This window comes from Perissodus microlepis, chromosome 16 (assembly GCF_051167445.1).
Source record: "Perissodus microlepis isolate ML-2025 ecotype Zambia chromosome 16, ASM5116744v1, whole genome shotgun sequence".
Taxonomy (NCBI): Eukaryota; Metazoa; Chordata; class Actinopteri; order Cichliformes; family Cichlidae; genus Perissodus; species Perissodus microlepis.
Window position 1 is genome coordinate 523,630 of NC_140476.1, and position 22,048 is coordinate 545,677.

The 22,048-nt window shown below is 44.0% G+C and overlaps 2 protein-coding genes and 1 pseudogene across 3 annotated transcripts; all 3 read left to right on the forward strand.

Annotated features, from left to right (window-relative positions):
* The first annotated feature begins 910 nt into the window (after positions 1-910).
* On the forward strand, positions 911-3,093 carry LOC146370125 (heat shock 70 kDa protein 12A-like; annotated as a pseudogene). Its single transcript, XR_014797230.1, has 3 exons — positions 911-1,628; positions 1,700-1,871; positions 1,981-3,093. The product of XR_014797230.1 is annotated as a heat shock 70 kDa protein 12A-like (transcript).
* A 1,743-nt stretch (positions 3,094-4,836) lies between these two features.
* Positions 4,837-15,448, forward strand: LOC146370126 (uncharacterized). The gene is made up of 6 exons (XM_084908774.1): positions 4,837-5,355; positions 6,932-7,273; positions 7,344-7,448; positions 9,981-10,307; positions 12,877-13,206; positions 14,891-15,448. The coding sequence occupies exons 1-6, from the start codon at positions 5,325-5,327 to the stop codon at positions 14,980-14,982; spliced, it is 1,227 nt and encodes a 408-aa protein (XP_084764900.1). The 5' UTR covers positions 4,837-5,324; the 3' UTR covers positions 14,983-15,448.
* On the forward strand, positions 10,375-11,416 carry LOC146370127 (uncharacterized). Its single transcript, XM_084908047.1, has 2 exons — positions 10,375-10,378; positions 10,806-11,416. Exons 1-2 carry the CDS (start codon positions 10,375-10,377, stop codon positions 11,414-11,416), a joined length of 615 nt encoding a protein of 204 aa, XP_084764173.1.
* Positions 15,449-22,048: the final 6,600 nt, after the last annotated feature.

Consider the following 22,048-nt stretch of genomic DNA (forward strand, 5'->3'; position numbering starts at 1 on the left):
CCTGTTCTGCACTTCCTGTTTCCCCCACCATCTGATCTGAGGTTAGTGCGCCCACTGCTGGTCCGCTGCTGTAACTTCAGTCTGCAGATGAGCAGGCAATAATGTTGTATTAAAGAAATTCTGTTCAAAGAGCTCAAAGAAAGAAAGTTCTAACGATGCTATCAATGAAGGTCAAAGTCAAAAGCTCAGCCAGCCCAGGTACTCGAGTATATAGATCCTCATCCACCTGCTGCTCGTTACACTCAGGGGCAGAAACAGGACCTCAGTTTGGGGTTTCAGAAAGCTGCTGATCTCAGACCTGCACAGCGTCAGCTGCATGAAGAGCACATGATGTTTTCTCTGACACAAGTAAATAAAACCTGAAGGTCAAAGGTCGTCACTTGTATGTTGAACTAAAACTTCTGATCTGAATTCTTTCACTGTTTTTTGCCAATAGTGTGTTATTTATCATAAACTAATTCAGAGTCATTCACAGCAGAGTAACCAGAGAGGAGCAGATATTTTTACATATAAAACTTTCTACACGACTGAATCTAATATCTTAATGTAAAAGTCAGAGCCTTTAGATTGAGGTTAGATTATCGGAGCACTTTCTCGTTAAACGTTGTTCTCTTTGCCAAGTTTTAGTTCACAGCCTGTTTCAGTTCAGACAAACATGGTCAGAGTGCAGTAGCTTTGTTTTTCATTATTTTACACATTTTATAATAACAGTACACAATATCAGCTGAGTCTGTAAGTCGAGCTTTCGTCACTATGAGCCCTCCACCTGTGTATTTTGGTCCTGCTTTGGCACTAAATATTGTTGTGAATCATGAACATCACAGTGAAACCACAAATGCACCATTAAAGACACTGAAGGATGAAGAGATTTCACTTCCAAACATCTCCGATGCTCTCGTATGAATTTTCACAACAAATAATAAGAAATGTCAGTTTTACACATTCGATTGTTATACAAAGACAAACTTGAAAGAAATGAGTGAAGAAAAACAAAGTGAAACAAGAACAGGGGGCGGGGCTTACAGGAAGAAAAACAGTAAATCCACAGTGACTGTTGCTCATTCTGACTGCTGTCCTCTCCTTGACTTGTTGGACCAGTTTCTACAATGCATAACTTTATCATAGCCATAGACTTTGGCACCACATACACTGGATATGCCTTCAATTTGACACCCCAACGGGCAGCAATAGATCCCCAGATGAGGAGGTGGGGTAGAGAGCATGGACTGGACACTCCAAAGACTCCAACCTGCATTCTGTTCAATGAAGACAAAGAATTTATCAAGTTTGGTTATGAAGCTAAAACAGATTATATCAGGATGCGAGGAGAAGAAGCAAGGAAAAGCTACTTCTTTGAAAACTTCAAGATGGCGCTCTATGGAAAACACTACCATCATCTACAGAGAGTCAGCAGAGATGTGGAGATTAAAGCTGCAAACGGGAGGTCAATGAAGGCCTTGAAGGTGTTCACAGAAGCTCTGAGATACCTGAAGGACGACGCTCTGAGAACCATCGCAGAGAGCACAGCAGGGAGGACGTTCATAGCCTCTGACTTCACCTGGGTGCTGACTGTACCTGCCATCTGGGATCCTTCAGCAAAGCAGTTCATGAGAGAAGCTGCGACTCAGGTAACATCATTTATTAAGAGAGCTCTGAGATCCTGAAATGTTCAGAGGATTCAGTTTTCTTTCATTTGCAGGCAGGAATCATTACAGAAAGAACTCAACACCACCTGATCATCGCACTGGAACCAGAGGCAGCCTCAGCCTGGTGTAAGAAGCTGCCAGCTGATGGCTTCATCACTCAGAACCATGATGGACGATCACTGGATCAGTGTCCAGGAACACAGTTCATAGTGGTGGACTGTGGAGGTACTGTATGTGACTCTGTTACACTCACAAACATTCATCCACAGACACGCTGGAAACATCTGTCTGCTGCTGCAGGAAGTCAGCTTTCATCACTTCCTGTGTGTTTCAGGTGGAACCATCGACATCACAGTTCATGAAGTCCTGGATGGAGGAGCCCTGAAGGAGCTGCACAAGGCCTCAGGAAATGATTTGGGGGGACAAAGTGTGGACGGGAAATTCAAAGAGTTCCTCAGAGAAATCTTCAGTCATGGTGTCTGGGATGAATTTGAAGAAAACTTTCCCAGTGAGGTTCAGAAAATAATGTATGAGTTTATGTATTTCAAAAAGGTAGATGATGATATTTCGATGTCATGTCCATTTAATCTGGGAAAACTGGCTCAGAAAAGACAGGACATAGAAAAGTTCTTTGAATCAGTGCGAGGTGCTTCCTGGGATGAAGGATCCATCAAAATCTCCAAAGAGAGACTGAGGTCTTTCTTTGCTGAGAGTCTGAAGGGCATCACTGACAGTCTCAGAGAAATCCTGAAGAAACATCTACACATCGAGTACATTCTGTTAGTGGGGGGGCTACGCTGAAAGCCAGATTCTACGGCAACATGTTATTGATCAGTTTGGTGATCAGTGTAAAGTCCTGTGTCCTTTTAGGCCTCAGGAAGCGATCGTGAAGGGAGCTGTGGAGTTTGGAAGAAACCCAGCAGTGGTGGCATCTCGAAAATCTGCCTTTACGTACGGGTTTGCTGATTCAGAGAAGTTTGATCCGTCCAAACATAAGAAAGAAAAGAAATCTGTAGTCCAAGGGGAGGAATTTTGTGGAGATATTTTCAGGAAACTTGTGGAGAAAGGTGAAGATGTTGGCTGGGATGAAACCAGAGAGCTCATCTTTAATGTACTGGAAACTAAAGAAAATCACACACACGTAAGAATCAGGTTTTATCGCACACAAAGAAGAAATCCTCTGTATGTGGATGAAGTGGGAGTGGAGGAAGTCGGTTCACTCATTGTAAGAATGCCCACTACACGAGGCAGGAAGCATGAAGTCAAACTGAACATCACATTTGGCTTCACTGAGATAACGGTCACAGGCACAGGGTTAGTTTATGGGTCTAAAGAATCAGCCATGATTGACTTCATGACCAGATTTGTACAAACACTGAGAAACCAGCAGCTTGTGTCTCGGTGTTCGTCCTGCTATGGACCAACAACCCTGCCTCTCATCCAGTAACTGCAGCCTATCCCATCACCCTACTTTGGATAACTTTTATGGATGGACAGATATTTTTCTGATGATCACACCTTTGTGGGGGGTTTGTTTTGTTTTATCATTTTATATGGAAATGACTGTTATTGGCGTCATGGTACGGCTGTGTGGCAGGCAATGACAGTACCGTATTCTGAATACTTTGGATTATTTAATATATTATCATGCTTTTTACAACTACATGAATGTGATTTATTACTATTACTGAAGGTTACTCGCCACACCAACACCAGCTAGATGTTTAAATCTTAATATAAATGAGTAACAGTAGGTGGACATTAGGTAAGGCTGCACTTTTTGCAGTGATCTCGTATATTAAACAGGTCCGCGGCTCCGAACCGTAGCAAAGGGACCTCTGGCTAATATGTCGGGTTCGTGTCGGGCTCGTAGCTGAAAACTAGCTTTACTTTGTTGTCTGGGTCGACTTTGCTAGCGAGAGACAGAGAGGGGCGTTGAAAGGCTGCTGCAACGGAGCTTATTGTTTCAGAGGAAAACAGGAACACAGCGTACAGTCGAGTCTTAATAGCTTACTTACAGCTGGGCTCGTCAGGCTCTCTTCTTGGCTGCAGTGGTTATTATTATATTTACATGCTTCCAGCTCCCGTTTCTGCTCCGTGACAGCTCGTACTTTTCCTTTTTCTCCCTCCTCGCTCACAGACACATCACGGGTCCATCCTCCCTGCAGCACGGACTACACTGCCCATCAGGCTGCATGCTTTAGGGCGATGCCTGTAACACTCTGCCTGTTGCCTTCATAGTAAATCGTTTTTTGAACAATAATTTTTAAAAAATATTTCTTCATGTCATTATGTGGGCCGTGAGATTGACACACAGACATTAGAGCCTCTTAATGCGTGTTTTGTTTGGGTTTGTTTGGAATTACCAAAAATAGAGACGGCATAGCCGAACATATGAAACAGGAAAAGACCGTCGTGTAATCCATCATATGAGGACAATACATGTTATATATTCATACAGTGTATGAATATACAACATGTAGAAAATGTGGACCAAATAAAGATAAAAATAAAATAAGGACAAAATGTGTTGGCTTGAATTCTTCCTTGATTCTTCTAATAAAAACACCAGTAACTGTATTTCACCTGCTTGCAGCACACGTGTCATTGATCTTCACTGTACTAGACTCAGTGTATTAATCCAGATTCTCCGACTCATTAATAACACACACAGAGGTGTGTTTGAATGACTGTGTGCGACCTGATCCAATCACAGTGTAACGTACTTAGATCTATTCTTCACATCACCATCTCCTTTCTTTAGACGATCACTTCCCTGTCATGGAGTGTTTGTGTCACGGTCTGTGGACTCAGTGTTTTTCTGTTTGTATTTGTTATCCTTGATTTCATGATGTGTTTTGATCCTCTTGGTTTTGATTTCCGTCTCTAGTATTCCCAGCTCCTTAGTTCCTTAGCATGTCTTGTGCCAGTGTGTCCCTTTGTTCTCTGTTAACTGTATCCTCTAGTCAAGTCCGCGTCTGTTTCCTGTTTTACTTCGAAAGTCTGTGTCTATGTCAGTGTGTTGAGTTTTGCCTCCCCTTTGTCTTGTCATGTCAGATGAGTCCCAGCTGTGCTCTCCTCCTGTTTCTCATTCCCTAATCACCTCCGTATGTATCTAAGCCCTGTGTCTTGTCTCTGCCAGTTGTTGCGTCCACGTTAGTTGTGTGTGAATCCCGGTCTAGTTAAACTATCCTAGTTCGAGTTTTTGTTTGTTGTATTGTCAAGTTTGTCTTGCCAGCAGATGAAGCTGCATTTAAGTTAATGTTTTGTCTCGGAGTCCTGCACTTGGGTCCAGCCGCACAGCTCATCGTGACAGTTTGTCTGAACATACTTCAGTATACTGTACCTCAAACACCAGAGTTATAGCCATAACCATACATGAACTAAGTCTACCTGAGCACAGAGACGTACTCCACACCTCTGTGTTATTAATGATTCAGTCTAGTGCAGAGAAGATCAATGAAACATCACTTGTGTTATTCAGCACCGTATTTCTCAGAGGAGTGAACAAAGCTGCTCAGCTGGTTTCTTTGCATTCCAGCTGCTGCTTCACTGGAAACAGTTCAAAGTGAAACTACATGAGTTTGAGCAGATTCATCAAGAGAAACGTCCGTGAGCTCCTGCTGTCGACGTGCTTTAGAAGAGTGAGCTCAGTAAGAAGCTGAGAGGAAGACGAAGATGTTTGCTGTGTTTGTGATCCTGCTGCAGGGTAAGCTGTCCTCCCTCCACCTGACCTCAGTCAGATGTCATCACTTTAGTCCTTGCTTTTTAAATATTTATGATCCTCAAATTCTTCACTCATTTTTCACACACCCTTGCACTTTTGTAACAAAGAGGACTCAACATATTAAAATAATGCTGCTGTAACCTTTTCAGGCTTTATTTTGAAGAGTTATAAACAAAAATGTCAATACAAATATGGAAACCATTTATAGACATCAACAATCTCACGAATTGTAAGGAGAAGGGTATTATTGACAGTATTAACAGCATGGCTACTGATGTAAGACATTGCTCTGTACTCATTCTGGTTGACCTCAGTGGGGTCCGACCCCTGGCTGCTCTCCATGCCAGCATCTTTGGGCAAGATGTCCAGGAAACCCCAAGTTTCCCCCAATGCCTTCATTACACTGTTTATCAGGATGTGAATGATAGAAAGTACTAACATGTACAAAAACATGCTCGTGTGAATGAAGTAATGAGACCTGATGATGACTTTGAGTGTCGCAGTAGAAAAGCAGTACAAAAGAACCAGTCCATTTATCATTTCCTATAATTTTATGTTGATGATATTTAGCTGTATAAACCTGTCCAGCTCAACTGCCGGTCAGGTTTTCCTCCCTAGTCAACTGTTTCCCCCTGATTAGTGACACGGCAACAGTTACCTTGTTTGAACGACTGAGGCCATGATGAACTACAGCGGGTAAAAGTATTGAATATGCCACCAATTTCCTAAGTAAAGATATTTATAAAGGTGCAGTTGACATGAAATTCTCTCCAGATGTTGGTAACAGTCCATCCAGTCTACATTCAAAGAAATCAAACCATAGATGTCCATAAATAAAAGTTATGTGTGATAATAAGAAATGACACGGGGAAAAAGTATCGCTCACACATACTTGAATGAATTTAATACTTCATACAAAAGCCTTGGTCTGTGTTTCAGCTTCATGACACCTCCTGTATGGAGAAACTCGTCACATGCGTTGCTCAGGTGTGATTTTGACCCAATCTCCCACACAAACAGTCTGAAGGTTCTGTGGATGTGTCGAGGGGGCCAATAACCCAAAGTGACCAGCGTCCAAGAGTTGGGTCAGGCGACTGGCTGGGCCGTTCCAGCAGCTTTAATTTCTTTCTCTGAAACCAGCTGAATGTTTCCTCTGCTGTGTTTGGGATCATCCTCTTACCGAAACTCCACCCTCGTTTCATCTTTATCATCCTGGTAGATGGCAGCAGATTTTTATCAAGAATGTCTCAGAACATTTGTCCATTCATCCTTCCTTCAATGATATGAAATGGTCAGTGCCATGTTCTGAAAAACAGCCACACGCTATCACGTTGTCACCTCCAAACATCACTGTGGGTGTTTTGTAGTTTCTCAGGTGAACTGTGATGGACCAACATTATAAAGCGCTTTTCGAGACACCCAAAGCGCTTTACAATCCCACTATTCATTCACTCTCACATTCACACACTGGTGGAGGCAGCTACAGTTGTAGCCACAGCTGCCCTGGGGCTGACTGACAGAAACCTACATCATACGATTGATTTGTGTTGGTGTGCAGTTTCCCAGGGTGCTGCAGTGTTGGAGGTATACGAGGAGGTGGAGGCTGTCGTGCTGCCCTGCCAGTACTTTGGTATCATACCTGAGGACGATCCCACAGTGATCTGGAGCCACTTTGACCTCAATCCCAAAACTGTCCACCGGAGAAGAGAAGAAGATGACCTCCAAGGCCAAAACCAGCATTACAGCGGGCGGACGTCGATGAGGCCTGATGCCCTGGATACTGGAGACTACAGCCTCACTCTGAGAAAACCCCAGCTCACAGACAGCGGCACCTACACCTGCACCATCAGTGATGGGACACAAGACCTGACACTGGATAACATACAGCTGCAGGTCAAAGGTCAGAAACAATCCTCTATAGATACAGGTCAGAGGTCAGACGTCATGACGTTCTTTCTGTTTCTCCACAGAACGATTCCCAGCTTGGTCTAAGGTTCTGCTGGTTCTCCTGGTTCTCACCACTGTCATTGTTTCTGGGGGTCTCTTATTTTATTTCCGTCTCTATTTAATGTCAGGTGAGTCTCTATCACCATCCAGGATGATGGTAAAAATTCTCTAACTGTCATAGTGTGATTCAAATCGAATTCAAGGAGTGGACTCAGATTGTTGTTGGCAGGTTTAAATGTGTTACTGAAGGTGAAGGATGAGTGTGGGGCCCGCCCCCTAGTGGGGATATAGAGCCATCGCAGGGGGCGCGCGGTATGAAAAAAAAGAACGCTTGGACACTGCTGGCATAATGGACAGGTTTTTACAGGCCACACAAACGCAAAGCAGGAGATGAAGCATCGCTGAATATGTTTCCAAACGAACTTCATTCTAAGCCAAAGACTAGAAAATATGGTGAAGCAAATCTTCCCTTTGGCTTCACCTGCACAAGTGCCGAGGTAGGTCTCCCTGCAGGATTGGTTTCCCTGCGTCGGGAGCAACCCTGGGCTCTCCAAATCAGGGACAAACAGGATCCCACATTCTTGATTTTTATTTCACAAACACTTGTTGTAATGACTAACTACTCCTGACATGTTGGAGATGTTTGCTCTTTATACAGTAAAGTTACAGCGGGATACAAATAACATCAGGCTGATCCTGCCACGATTTGTTCCCTCGGTTCAAATCACGGACAAACAGGATCCCACAGCTGTTTATGTTTTTAAACCCATTTTGCACAGAGAGACATTTTTTGAAAAATGTATTGATGCAATGTTGAATATTATTACACAGGAAAAAAACAACTACACGTAAAATAATCACACCGTGACGCCTCTGCCTTTGTAAATGGAGGGACAGTAACTGTGTGTGTATGTAAGCATGTAAAACCTGAAGATAGTCAGATTAACAGTACATTTTGTCTCTATCTGTCACTGTAGAAATTCATCTCATGTAAGATTTTTCTTGTAAAACAAAGGGGGGCTAACAAAAAAGTTTGGGAACCACTGGGACAAGGCAACTGTGGAGAGGAGCGAGAAAGCAGCTGCTGGGCAAAAGGTGGCTCTGCCAGAGAAGAGATCGAATGTTAATAAAGGTCTCAAGATGACTGGAGCATGATGCAGAGTGTAGGAGTTATGTTGGAAAGTCGAATGAGAACTTGGGAGGGTTACTAGTCTAACAAGCAGTTGTTCAGGGATGCCAGGTTGGAGCTGGCTGATGGCTGGTAGGTGAATGCGTTCCTTTGCAGATTTCAGCAGAGTTCAAAGTCCACAAAAGGGTCGAGACTTGAGCAAATCAAACTTCCACAGAAGGTTCAAACAGGATACTGCATGGAAAATAGAAATGTAAAGTAAGAGCCAGTGACTAAGGTCAAACAGAAAGACGAGGGACCTGACTGTCACCAGTGCAGCAAAGATGAACTAGGAGAGAGCTGCAGCACCACTCAATAATACCTGCTCACTTAACTGTGATCAGGAACAGGTGCAGGAGGGAAAGAAGGAACTGTCAGGAAACCTCCACCCAAAGCTTCATGCCAGCTCAGCAGCTCCACCTGATAATGATTGTAAAGAGAGCGAGTTAGAAAAAGGGAAAGAAAACAAACAAGAAAAACAGCCCAGCAGAACCTGCCAGACCACGATACTGATCGTGTGCTGACGCTCAACATGACTGCGGCTCACAAAAAACAGAAACGTGAAGAGTTCAGAATCCTGAACAACTGAGACAGAGCTGAAAGCTGCAGAAGACAGAAATATATGCAGGATAAGGAGAGGCTGGGTAACAGGTGAACACACAACTGGAATGAATGTGACTCAGTGCGCCCCAGGGCGGCTGTGGCTACAATGTAGCCGTCACCAAAAAGTGCGATTTACCGTTTACCATAATGAAACAGGGAAGCAAAACTAAACATAACGTACATGGGACACGACACTATCACAATAAAACAGGAAACAGACAGAGACCAGCTACAGGAAAACGAAACAACATCAGATAAAGACTAAGAGACGTAGGTTACTACAATAATAAACAGGGTCCAAAGTCCAAAAACCAAAACAATGCTTTAACACCCAGGTAGCATAAAAAAGAGGGGTCAGCCAGAATCATGCCTGAAGCTTGTTGATGCCAACCAAAGGGTCTGGTTGAGGTGAAAACTGCAAAGGGGCCCGTTCAGTCTGTTCTGCCTGTACTGCAGGGTGAGAGGTACACCTGGACAGATCTCCAGCCTGTCGCAGGGCTTTTTGTTTTAATCATTAAAGGTGTGGTAGCAGTAAAAATGTTAACAAACAAACATCATTTCTATTAGTTTTCACTTGCTGCTTAGCATTGGCGCTAAAAACCACCTTGGTGTAGGTTAGTTTTAAAATTGGCCCCTTAACTCCCAGTACAATGATGTCCACCCAGTGCTTTTAAATGTAATACTTGGGGTATTTTGAAAGCTTCTATATGTGACTGCTGTTACCTGGTTTATAATGACACTGCTGTGTGGCTATGAGGAACCAGCAGCTTTGACATCCTGTGGATGAGTTCAGGGGTAAAGCCTTTGAAGACTATAGAGCTGATTGATGGGGGCTCATGATACCATTTGCTGCCTGCAAAGCTGATTCTGTGGTTTGCTTTTCTGTCAGTGTACCAGGTGGAGGTGGATGCAGAGGTGAATGCTGTCCAACTGCCATGTAAAACTATAACTCACCTGCCTGAAGATGCTAAAGTGGAGTGGAGCAACAGTAAAGACAAGACAATCCACCTGTTTGAGAACTCCTCTGACCAGCATGACGAGCAGCACTGGTTTTACAGACAGCGGACAGAGATGAAGAAACGCCCGCTGAAGGCTGGAGACCTCAGTCTGACCCTGAAATATCCCACAGATTCAGACACAGACACCTACACCTGCACCGCCCGCAGCAGGGAGGGAAACCTCCTGATGAAGAAACAAGTACAGCTCCATGTCAAAGGTCAGGACTGTACACGATACCAAAGACACATTCCTGTCAGTGTCAGTGTAAACACCAGCTTCAGAGGATGAGTGAGACATCCTGATAGTGTTAGCAGCACAGGAAATGATGTGTGTTATGTGCATGAGTATCATTATCAGGCCTGCAGTAAACATCCACACACCTCAAATTTACTCACTATTAAATAATCAGCTGTTCCTTTGTGATCAGGTCCAAACACTGTTAACCTCATACGTGTGATAAACACGAGTCACTTCACGACTGCTGCTGCTCCAGACTGTCTGTCATGGATGCTGCTGCTGTCTGATGCTGTTTAAATACATCAGGAAGAACTCTTTATGCTGTGAACTCTTTTGGCTCTCAGCGAAGGCGGTCGCACTTTTTCTCCTCTCCTCCTTACCCTTATCTTCCCTGCTTATCCTCTGTGTCCTTGTCTTGTCTCGTGTGCATTACTTTCCCTGGAACACTCTCTCACTGTCGTTCTCTAAAACCTAAAAGAGAATTATTTGATCAACTGGTCTCTGAATGCTATTGACACCCTTTTCTCAACGAGAAGTCTGGGCTCGGGAGAGCCCGAGTGCCCTGGAGGGACTTTCCCTGCCGGATACACGATGGACGGGTGGCAGAGCTGGAGGGTCGTGTGCCTGGCGGGACTGTCGATCGAGGACGCTGAAGATATCTACCTATTCGGAACCATGATAACAGGGTTCTTGCTGATCGGAGCTGGCTTGGCCCTGGTTTATCGGAGAAATAAGAGAGCGGAACCGGCTGTTCAAACCCCCCCAAGGCTGCCCGCTGGAATCGAAGCGATGGGACGAGGCGCGACCTCTCACAACGAACGCAGCATGGTTAACACCTTGGAGACGCTTACAGCTGCTGTGAAGGCTCAAAACAACACCATTAAGCGTATGAGGGGATACATCAGAGAGAGGCCTGCTCAAAATGAGACCCTTGAGCGAAAGTTGGATCACATCGCGGAACGGCTCACTGCAGTCGTGGGGTCTCAGAATCAAAAGAATGACAACACCACGGAACAGAAGTTTGATACCATCATGGGGAGGCTCGCGGCTCTCCAACGGGAGATTGAGAGACCAGCGTCAGAGTGTTAAAGAGCAGCTTGCCATTCTCCTGGGCTGCTCGCATGAAAAATCAACAAAATCAACATCGAAATGCGGACACCACCACGGCGCCAGCTGCAGGCCCAAGGCTGGAGCCGAACAATCACTCCCTGATAACGACTGTGTGATGACTATTCTTCCCATCCCATGCAAGGCCACCTGGATTGGCTGGAGGACTGTTTACTTAGCCTGATAGGGCGAAGGACACTGTCTCTGCTGAACTATGGACACGCACACACACATACACTTACACTGATAAGCACTCACTCATCCCCCCTCCCCTTCCAACGCCTTCGATGCTTACCTCCCCCATGATGTGGACATCGGGTCAGCTGGCGGCGCAGTCGAAAGATTGCAGCAGTCCCAGATCAGATGTGCACACTGTGTTCATTGTGTTATGATATCCCCTACCCAACCCTGTGGCTTGTCATGTCTTCCATAATGTTGTGCTGTGGCCATTCATGTGCTTTTTTGTGCAGAGGAGTTTTTTTGTTTCCTGTTCTCGTGCTGTCCTGCCATGGAAGCACAGCATGAGTGGAGGTCTCTTTTTTTCCTCTTGTACCCTCCCGTTGTTGTGTACATTTCAGTGTTCTTTTCTGTAACGCTACCGATCTCCGACTTGTAACCCCATGTGATGTCTGTGTTATGTGTGTAAGGTCGGGGGGGGGGTCCCATTTCACTGCAGGGCAACCTGCTTGTGACAAATAAAGCTGATTCTGATAATGAAATCACACATTGTGGAGTGATTAGTGAGGAGTACCCTGGATATCTGTGACTACCACCATCTACATGTGCAGATCGTGTGGAGCGGTGAGTGGTGAGGACCTAAAAGCAGGTGCAGGGAGGGAAAACTAACTTCTAATGAAAAGCGAGCTGTTTATTGGTGGAACATGATTGGAGAAGAACAAACTAACGAGGGAGAAAGGGAAAGCAGAGACAGTATATACACAGAAGGCTGATGAGGGAAGTGGAAACACATGGGAACACAGCTGGGACGAACAGACATGACGAGACAGGGGAAGCGAAACTAAACACACTGAACACGGGACGAGAGACTGTCAAAATAAAACAGGAAACACACTAAGATGCAGACTAAGACACACGACGGGCTGGGGAGAAACACATGGATGCAGATGACAGACAGAGGAGAAAGGATGAAACACAAGGAGGCGAACAGAAAAGGGAGACAAGACACAAGGACGTGACTAAGACCTGGAGAGTGAGACACAGATGAAGACAACGGCATGAATGGAACCTAACAGAAAGAGAACATTAATCAGGAACTACAAATGATCTCAGAAACATAAAAATACTAAATAAACTCGATGACCCGGCACGCTGACAGTGACAGTTTTACTGTGTTGTTTTTAAACTGGTCTGTTTGAACTGGTGTGTTTGCTGTTAAACTGTCTTTGCTCTTCATGCCTGATTTCATGCTGCATTGTCCTCAGTCTGTCAGATGGAGGTGAAAGATGGGGAGGAGTCAATCCAGCTGCCCTTCAAATCCACAGGTGACCTCCCCGATGACATCAGAGTGAAGTGGTGGCGAGATGACCCTGAACCAATGGTGATGGTCCACGTGTATCAGAACAAATCAGATCCGCCTGACAAACAGGACGAGGAGTACAGAGGCCGAACAGAGACGAGCAAAAAGCTGCTGGAGACAGGAAACCTCAGCCTGACCCTTAAACATCCAACAGTCAGTGACACGGGAAGATACCGCTGCAGAGTCGACAGCAGGAACATCTGGACAGAGAAGACCGTGCTGCTCAAAGTCGGAGGTCAGTATGAAGGTAGACATCAGCTCACCTTTCCACCTGTATGTTTTAGTAACTTTATAGAGTTAAAAACACCAGATTCACAACTTTAATGGCCTTTTTGATGTCTTCTTCAATAAAGCAAATGCAGTTTTGTCTACTTCTGGTTGCACGTAGAAATATAGTGGAGACACAGTGAGATGTCCCTAAAGCGTCCAACAGAGTCCATTCAGTTCAGTTTTATTTACATAATGCAAAATCAGAACAGTCACAGGTGTGAGCGAGTCCTGGCCCAGACATATATCAAGCGCTCATTAACTTCTTCAGAACAAACTCCTTTGCACGTTTTGGGTCTTTAAAAGTCATTTCTTAGCGTCGCTGGATACCTCAGCCCATAGCGGACTCCGTTGCAACTGCGAAGTAGATTCCTCACCTCGGTAAAGGCGGCACGCTGTTTACTCACAGCTTGGTTGAAGTCCGGCAGTACGGCAGACTCACCGTCTGCAGTTGTTATCACCCCAGCCTCGGCTGCCTTCCTGAGAAGTAGTTCCTTTTCTCTGAGGTAATGACATTTCACTACAAATGCCCTCGATGGCTGGTCACCTTGAGTTGGCTTGGTGCGGAGGGTCCGGCGCACCCTATCCAGAGTCGGCATTTTTTCCAGACCAAGAGCATTTTTCAGCATTTCCGACACATATTCAGATGGGTGTGTTCCCTGCTCTCGTCCCTCCTTTATCCCCATAACGCAGACGTTGCAGCGCCGTGACCTAGCCTCCAAATCCTCACACCGGGCCTTTAGCAGGGCAAGCTCTTTTTTCACGCTGGATCACGCTGGTAACCCTTTCTTCATGTCGGATTCCATAGCTGCAATAGAGTCGGAATTAGCAGTGACTCCCTTTTCCAACTCAGATGTGTGGCTTTCAACCTTATCCCGTCTTTTATTGAGCCTGTCAGTGATGTTACGCAGCTCCGTTTGGGTCTCTGCAGCCTTTTCATCTATTTTCTCCAGCAATTCTTGCTTCATTAATTGCAGCTCCTTCAGGATTGCCTGCTGCTCGTCCGCAGTTGTCTCCGTGGCATTTGGGCATGCTAGGCTAGCTGGGCCAGCAGTTGCTTGAGAGGCCCTCGTGTCCTGCTCCATCTTGTTGGCTTGAATTTTTTGGGCATGTTGTCCATAGACCGGGATGGTTGTTTTCTAATATGTTGTTGCTCTCGTATGTGAATTAATATCAAGTCATTTTTGAAGAGTAATATGGTAAATACAAGGGTTCGAGTGCAGAGCTCACAAACCAGCGTCCTCACATGGCACTGCCTCAACCGTCCCAGTCCATCCCAGAACAGAGCTGATATGATACAAACCACTGCAGTGCAGTACCTGTAATACCTACAGCATGCTCTAATCGCTCTAATAGGATATTATGGTCGACAGTATCGAACGCTGCACTGAGGTCTAGCAGGACAAGCACAGAGATGAGTCCACTGTCAGAGGCCATAAGAAGATCATTTGTAACCTTCACTAAAGCTGTTTCTGTGCTGTGATGAGCTCTGAAACCTGACTGAAACTCTTCAATAAGCCATTCCTCTGCAGATGATCTGTTTCTGTCCTGATAAATTCTGGACTCTGACTGAAGACATGGTGACAGCCTCCTTCTGTCTCGTCTCTGGTTGTTTCAAATTCTAATGATTCTTTTGTTCCTCCATCCTGCAGCCTCTGAGCCACTGACCCACCCAGCTGGCTTGGAGAAACATCTGTGGATGAGTGAAGAAGAAATGGCCCTGCAGTCACAGTCTGCTGACTGATCACACCTGAAGAGGAAGAAAAGTCTGGTTTTCTGGAGAATCTCATATTACTGATATAATGTTTAAGTGAAACAGGTGTGATATGTGTGATAATGAAAAATGACACAGGGAAAATTTGTTGAACTGAAATTTATTTAATATTTCCTACAAAAGTCTTTGTTGGTGATTCAGCTTCAAGACGCCTGTATGGAGATACTAGTGGTACCATTTCAAGTACTAGAGAACTGGTGACGTGTTCTTACACATCTGACCTCCTGTACGTTCATACTTTATCTAATTCAAACTCCACACAGACAGAACCAGCTGGGATTCAAACCAGGAACCTTCTTGAAGTGTGTTAAGCACTGTGGGCTGGAGCTCTGTATCAGCGTGCTGTTAATGATCTATTCTATGTTTTGTTCACAGTGCTTACATTAAATGCTCATGCAAACTGTGCAATTATCATATTGAAATAAAAACCAGAAGTTGTGCGCTATTTGAACACCTTGCCTGCCTGCAGCACTAAAGGACTCCGTGAGAGACATCTGTCTCGCCCTAGCAGCACCTGTCCCTGTCCTCCTCTTCCTCCTCTTCCTCACACACTGCTGAGTTTGTCCTGGTGGATCATCAGGGGTGCAAAGCCTCACAGATGATGTGCAGCAGTGGGTCCCTCAGTCTGTCCTCACTCTGGACACTTGCAGTCGTCACACATGGAAATCAAATGTGTGATAAGCTGCAGGATTCAAACACAAGTGTAACTTATAAACACATGTTCATACTTTTATTCCACAATCAGAGAGAAAGAAACAGAGAGAGAGTGCAGGACAGACAGACAGGTGACAGTCTCAGGTGTACACACTGCTACACAACAGCACAGAGAAGCAGGATTTAGTGTTTGTGTTATTACGAAACAAAAAGAGTTCCCAGATGGTCCAGTGGACACATGTGTGACTGCTGTGATTAAAGCATCTTTCTTTCAGCTTAACGAGTGAACCGTCAGCTCGTTCAAACACACGTTAAAGTCCGTTTGGCTCGACACCACCGAACAGAGGCAGCAATATAACATAGCTAACATTAACAGTGCAGTGGATCCTGCTTGTGCCGTGATATTCAGGACTGCAAACCGAGCAGCATCACTGACTTTCAGCTTGTTGTGTTTGTGGATATATGACTGACTTTAATTATCCACAAAATCATCACATTCTCTGTAAGATTAAGGTCGACTATTGAACGGCGCATATTTTAAAGTAAAGGCTTTCAAACCAAGTTAGTACAAACATCACTAATGTCACATAACTTTGCCGACATGTGGCCAACAGGAATGTTTTAATGTTCTTCATTATTAAACATTCGCACATAAATAAGTGACATAATATTCAGTACTTACTTTTGACAGTTCACTCTTAGGCCGCTCCCTTCTGCCGTATTTTGTGGCAAAATTATCCACACCCACCGCCGCGCTATGAATTGTGGGATATATGGGATCACGAAGCGTGCACCGGACCACGCTTGATATTTGGGGAAATCGACAGCGCATTTGAAGTACACTTCGAATTGGGACAGCCGTCGTCGTGTGGCGGTGACGTAATCGCACTCAAAATACCCTTAACTTGTTTTGGACCGGAAACAAGGTTCAAATAAGACACCGGAAACAAAGCTCCCCACAGGAGTTTCCGCACCGGAAGTAGCATATGCTAACGTGCACATAGGCTGTATCCCAAAACGTCGGCTGCATCCTTCGGAGGACCCGGCCTTTGCGGTCTATGTGTGCCGAGTCCTTCAAAGACCGAGAAGGCCGGAAGTGCAAGGCTGTGAAATGGGACGGTCTAGCCTTCAGATGTGCGTCACCGCTGTCTTGGTGGAGTTTAATAAACTCGGCCGTCTGCTCCTTGCTATCTAAAATATAACAGGACACTGGCGTAAATTCTCGACCGTCTCACACTTCTGTTTAATCAGTTTTCTGTTTGACGTTTATTCAGCTGTGTGAAAATCCCGGAGGAACCCACTCGATGGATTAATAAAGTTTTATTTAATCTAATAACTTTGATCTCAGCCAAACCGATTTACTCCAGAACAAATAAAACACTGAAAAAGGGTAAAAAATTACATTTTTAAGTTATGCAAGTGACTTATATATCATGTTTAACCTGAGTAGCGGGGGTCTGAAAATGATGAAGCCGGGAGTCCGCTGCTCTCGCTGGTGTCCGGCTCGAGTGACCACTGAACCCCCCGGCTTGCTATCAAGCGGGTGGGTAACAGACGTCTCCGAAAACGTCGCCACACTTAATATGCAATGTCTTGATAAACCAAGCAGATATTTGAAGTTTACACAGCTACTTTCTCCCCTTAAAATATGTTAAAAGTTTATTTTGTGACCCAGAAAGATTAATAAGACTAATTTTAAAACTCAGTAGCGGCCGCCATTGTTGGCAGCTGAAATTTGGCTGGGCCGCGCTATGAATTCTGGGATATAGTGGGCCACGAAGGACACACCCGACCCACCCATCGACGAATTGGGACAGCCTTCGTCGCCTGGCTGTGATGTAAGCGGCCTTCAAATGCGGCCTCGGGAGGATGCAGCCGACGTTTTGGGACACTGCTATAGTCTATTGGGACACAGCATCGACTGTAGAAAACGACGCGACAGCTCCCCAAAAATGAAGCCAAAACGTCTCTATCGCCCCCTGGTGTCTGGCTGCAGTATAGGTCATAAACCCCGCCTCCTCCATGTTAGCGGATGGGACTGGGGTCAGACTAAAATAAATTAATTCTCCTCAGATAATTTTTTTCCAAAGATTCTTTCTTTTGTTTTCAATAGTTCTCATCACACTGATTTATGTCCAAGGGGTCTCCTTTCCCATAAGTTTGATTCTAATTCCTACCGCGGTGATGTTAAATTGTTGTGAAACGTCATCACAGCAGTTTTGACTGGCAGCTGCAGTCACGGAGAAACTTGCGTATCTCTGTTCGGGAATAGCAGATAGAGCGTAGGCTCTGAGAGGAGGGCCAGCGTTTACGCTACGAAAACACGACCGAGTGTTTTAACCTGACAGCCTGAGGTGTTCTTCAGTAAACTGGACTACCCGACAGAAGGACCCGAGGCCCCGCTGCACTTTTTCGGTAAGTTAAACGTGTTTGTAAGCTAATCCGTAACTACCGTCCTTAGCTAGCTCCTGAGACCTAGCTAGCTAAGATGAGCACTCGGCTGTCAGGGTTCGTTTAGCTGTGCAGGTGAATGCATTTACTAAAGAAATCAAGAGAAACGCTCCGGGCTGCTCAGTCACTAATTACTGTTACTGTACTTTTATTACAAGTATTATACTGTAAAAGCAACAGGCTGCACCCTGCTTCAGCTCCTGTGCAGAGCTGAATATTAAATATGTGCAAACAACAGCATGTTTTCAGTCTCTTGCCACATCTGTAAAGCGAGTAACATTTTTTTAAAAGCTTGTACTTCAGTAACTCCTCATTAATCAGGAACTATGGATTAAAGTACTGTAGTGTACTGTAATACAGAAAAAATGTAAGAGAAGAACTTCAGATCCTGAGTGTGTGAGGACAGAAGAATCAGCTTTATTTCAATTTTGATGGATCAATATGGACTCTATTATTAAATGAAAAGAACAAATTAGACTACACTACTGAAACGTTCTGCTGATGTTTTTAAAGTCTCCATGTTACCAGGCTGTAGAGGGCTCTGAAGATTTAAACAGTTTTAGATCCATTACACTCACAGTCTTATGTTAAAATCTCAAAGGACAGCATTATATTTTTGATATTAACAGTAACTCTGGGCCTCTGTAGAGTGTGCAGATGATCTCATCGCTGTCTAAAAATGGATTAAAAAAACCCATAAGAACTGCTGAACCCTTCAATAACACAGACTATTAGCAGTGGCGTGTCTAGAAAATTTTTGTTGGGGGGCCAGGTAGGGGCACAGATTTGGAGAAGGGTGGCAGATGTAATTGGCAGATAATGTTAAAAACAATTCTACCAACCGTTAAGCATAATTCAATAACCCTATAAACCTAATAACCGAATGTGCTTTTAACTCTTATTAGAATGAGATTTTAACCACTACGGTGCAAAGTTTTTAGATACTGCGTTGATAAAGTACAAGAGATACAATCAGTCAGTGTTTATTCAGCAGTCAAGGACAGCAATATTTGCATAGTATTTTTACTGACATGTAGTGCACATATGTTTCCTAAAGCAGATGACTCGTAATCTGGAGAGGAAATGGCGTGTCACAAATTTAGAGGATCATCATTTAGCCTGGAGAAATAGTTTGCTGCTTTATAAGAAAGCCCTCCGCAAAGCCAGAACATCTTACTATTCATCACTGATTGAAGAAAATAAGAACAACCCCAGGTTTCTCTTCAGCTCTGTAGCCAGGCTGACAAACAGTCAGAGCTCTGTTGAGCCAACCATCCCTTTAACGTTAACTAGTAATGACTTCATGAACTTCTTCACAAATAAAATTTTTATCATTAGAGAAAAAATTACCAGTAATCATCCCACAGATGTAATATTATCTACAGCTACTCTTAGTACCATTGATGTTAAGTTAGACTCTTTTTCTCCAATTGATCTTTCTGAGTTAACTTCAATAATTACTTCCTCCAAACCATCAACGTGTCTTTTAGACCCCATTCCTACAAAACTGCTCAAAGAAGTCCTGCCATTGATTAATTCTTCGATCTTAAATATGATCAACCTATCTCTAATAATCGGCTATGTACCACAGGCCTTCAAGCTGGCTGTGGTTAAACCTTTACTCAAAAAGCCATCTCTAGACCCAGCAGTCTTAGCTAATTATAGGCCAATCTCCAACCTTCCTTTCATATCAAAAATCCTTGAAAGAGTAGTTGTCAAACAGCTAACAGATCATCTGCAGAGGAATGGTTTATTTGAAGAGTTTCAGTCAGGTTTCAGAGCTCATCACAGCACAGAAACAGCTTTAGTGAAGGTTACAAATGATCTTCTTATGGCCTCTGACAGTGGACTCATCTCTGTGCTTGTCCTGCTAGACCTCAGTGCAGCGTTCGATACTGTCGACCATAATATCCTATTAGAGCGATTAGAACATGCTGTAGGTGTTACAGGTACTGTGCTGCAGTGGTTTGTATCATATCTATCTAATAGACTCCAATTTGTGCATGTAAATGGAGAGTCCTCTTCACACACTGAGGTCAATTATGGAGTTCCACAGGGTTCAGTGCTAGGACCAATTCTGTTTACATTATACATGCTTCCCTTAGGCAGCATCATTAGAAGACATAGCATACATTTTCACTGCTATGCAGATGACACCCAGCTCTATCTGTCCATGAAGCCAGATAACACACACCAATTAGTTAAACTGCAGGAATGTCTTAAAGACATAAAGACCTGGATGGCCGCTAACTTTCTGCTTCTTAATTCAGATAAAACTGAGGTTATTGTACTCGGCCCTGAAAATCTTAGAAATATGGTATCTAACCAGATTCATACTCTGGATGGCATTACCTTGGCCTCCAGTAACGCTGTGAGGAACCTTGGAGTCATTTTTGACCAGGACATGTCCTTCAACGCACATATTAAACAAATATGTAAGACTGCTTTCTTCCATTTGCGCAACATCTCTAAAATTAGAAATATCCTGTCTCAGAGTGACGCTGAAAAACTAGTTCATGCATTTATTACTTCCAGGCTGGACGACTGTAATTCATTATTATCAGGATGTCCAAAAAACTCACTGAAAAGCCTTCAGCTAATCCAAAATGCTGCAGCAAGAGTACTGACAGGGACTAGAAGGAGAGAGCATATTTCTCCTGTTTTGGCTTCCCTTCATTGGCTTCCTGTTAAATCCAGAATTGAATTCAAAATCCTGCTCCTCACATACAAGGTCTTAAATAATCAGGCCCCATCTTATCTTAATGACCTTGTAGTACCATATCACCCTATTAGAGCACTTCGCTCTCGCTCTGCAGGCCTACTTGTTGTTCCTAGAGTATTTAAAAGTAGAATGGGAGGCAGAGCCTTCAGTTTTCAGGCCCCTCTTCTGTGGAACCAGCTTCCAGTTTGGATTCGGGAGACAGAAACTATCTCTACTTTCAAGATTAGGCTTAAAACTTTCCTTTTTGCTAAAGCATATAGTTAGGGCTGGACCAGGTGACCCTGAATCCTCCCTTAGTTATGCTGCAATAGACGTAGGCTGCCGGGGATTCCCATGATGCATTGAGTTTTTCCTTTCCAGTCACCTTTCTCACTCACTATGTATTAATAGACCTCTCTGCATTGAATCATATCTGTTATTAACCTCTGTCTCTCTTCCACAGCATGTCTTTTATCCTGTCTTCCTTCTCTCACCCCAACCGGTCGCAGCAGATGGCCGCCCCTCCCTGAGCCTGGTTCTGCCGGAGGTTTCTTCCTGTTAAAAGGGAGTTTTTCCTTCCCACTGTCGCCAAAGTGCTTGCTCATAGGGGGTCATATGATTGTTGGGTTTTTCTCTGTATCTATGAAGCGCCTTGAGGCGACTTTTGTTGTGATTTGGCGCTATATAAATAAAATTGAATTGAATTGAATTGAATGTTTTGGGCAAAAACATTTTTGAATATTAAAATACGAACATTTTTAACATACAATTAGCAAATTAGCCAATGCCAATGCAAAACCAATGCCTATTAAAAAAAGAAGATAATCTTCTCACAAACTGGTGTTTGATTTTGAAACAGGAAAAAAGTGGGGAAACAACTGAAAAGACTAACATTTGAATGAAACCTGAAAGCAAGTAAATACTTTCTATGCTGCCTTATGGTAAACTTTGGTAATATTGATAAAGAACAACACTGGCTGATGATGAAATACAGTCAGCTGGCACGGTGACACTGCCAGTATTAACCTGCAGGGCTGGACTGGGACAAAAAATTGGGCATTTTCACTACAGACCGGCTCACCAGGTATTACAGCCATAAAGCCTTTGAATGAAAACAAACGCTGTTGTGACAGTGATGTACAGTCTTTTTGGTATATGTATGATTTCTATACATTTTACGTCAGATAAAATCTTGTTCGCAAGATTCAGATAATTATTTAATAAAAGCTA

Bases quoted from the DNA above. Each gene is read 5' to 3' on its own strand.
- LOC146370126 (XM_084908774.1), top strand. From the start codon at position 5,325: ATGTTTGCTGTGTTTGTGATCCTGCTGCAGG. The intron at 7,274-7,343 runs GTCAGAAACAAT...GTTTCTCCACAG, and splicing joins CATACAGCTGCAGGTCAAAG to AACGATTCCCAGCTTGGTCT. The intron at 7,449-9,980 runs GTGAGTCTCTAT...CTTTTCTGTCAG, and splicing joins CCGTCTCTATTTAATGTCAG to TGTACCAGGTGGAGGTGGAT.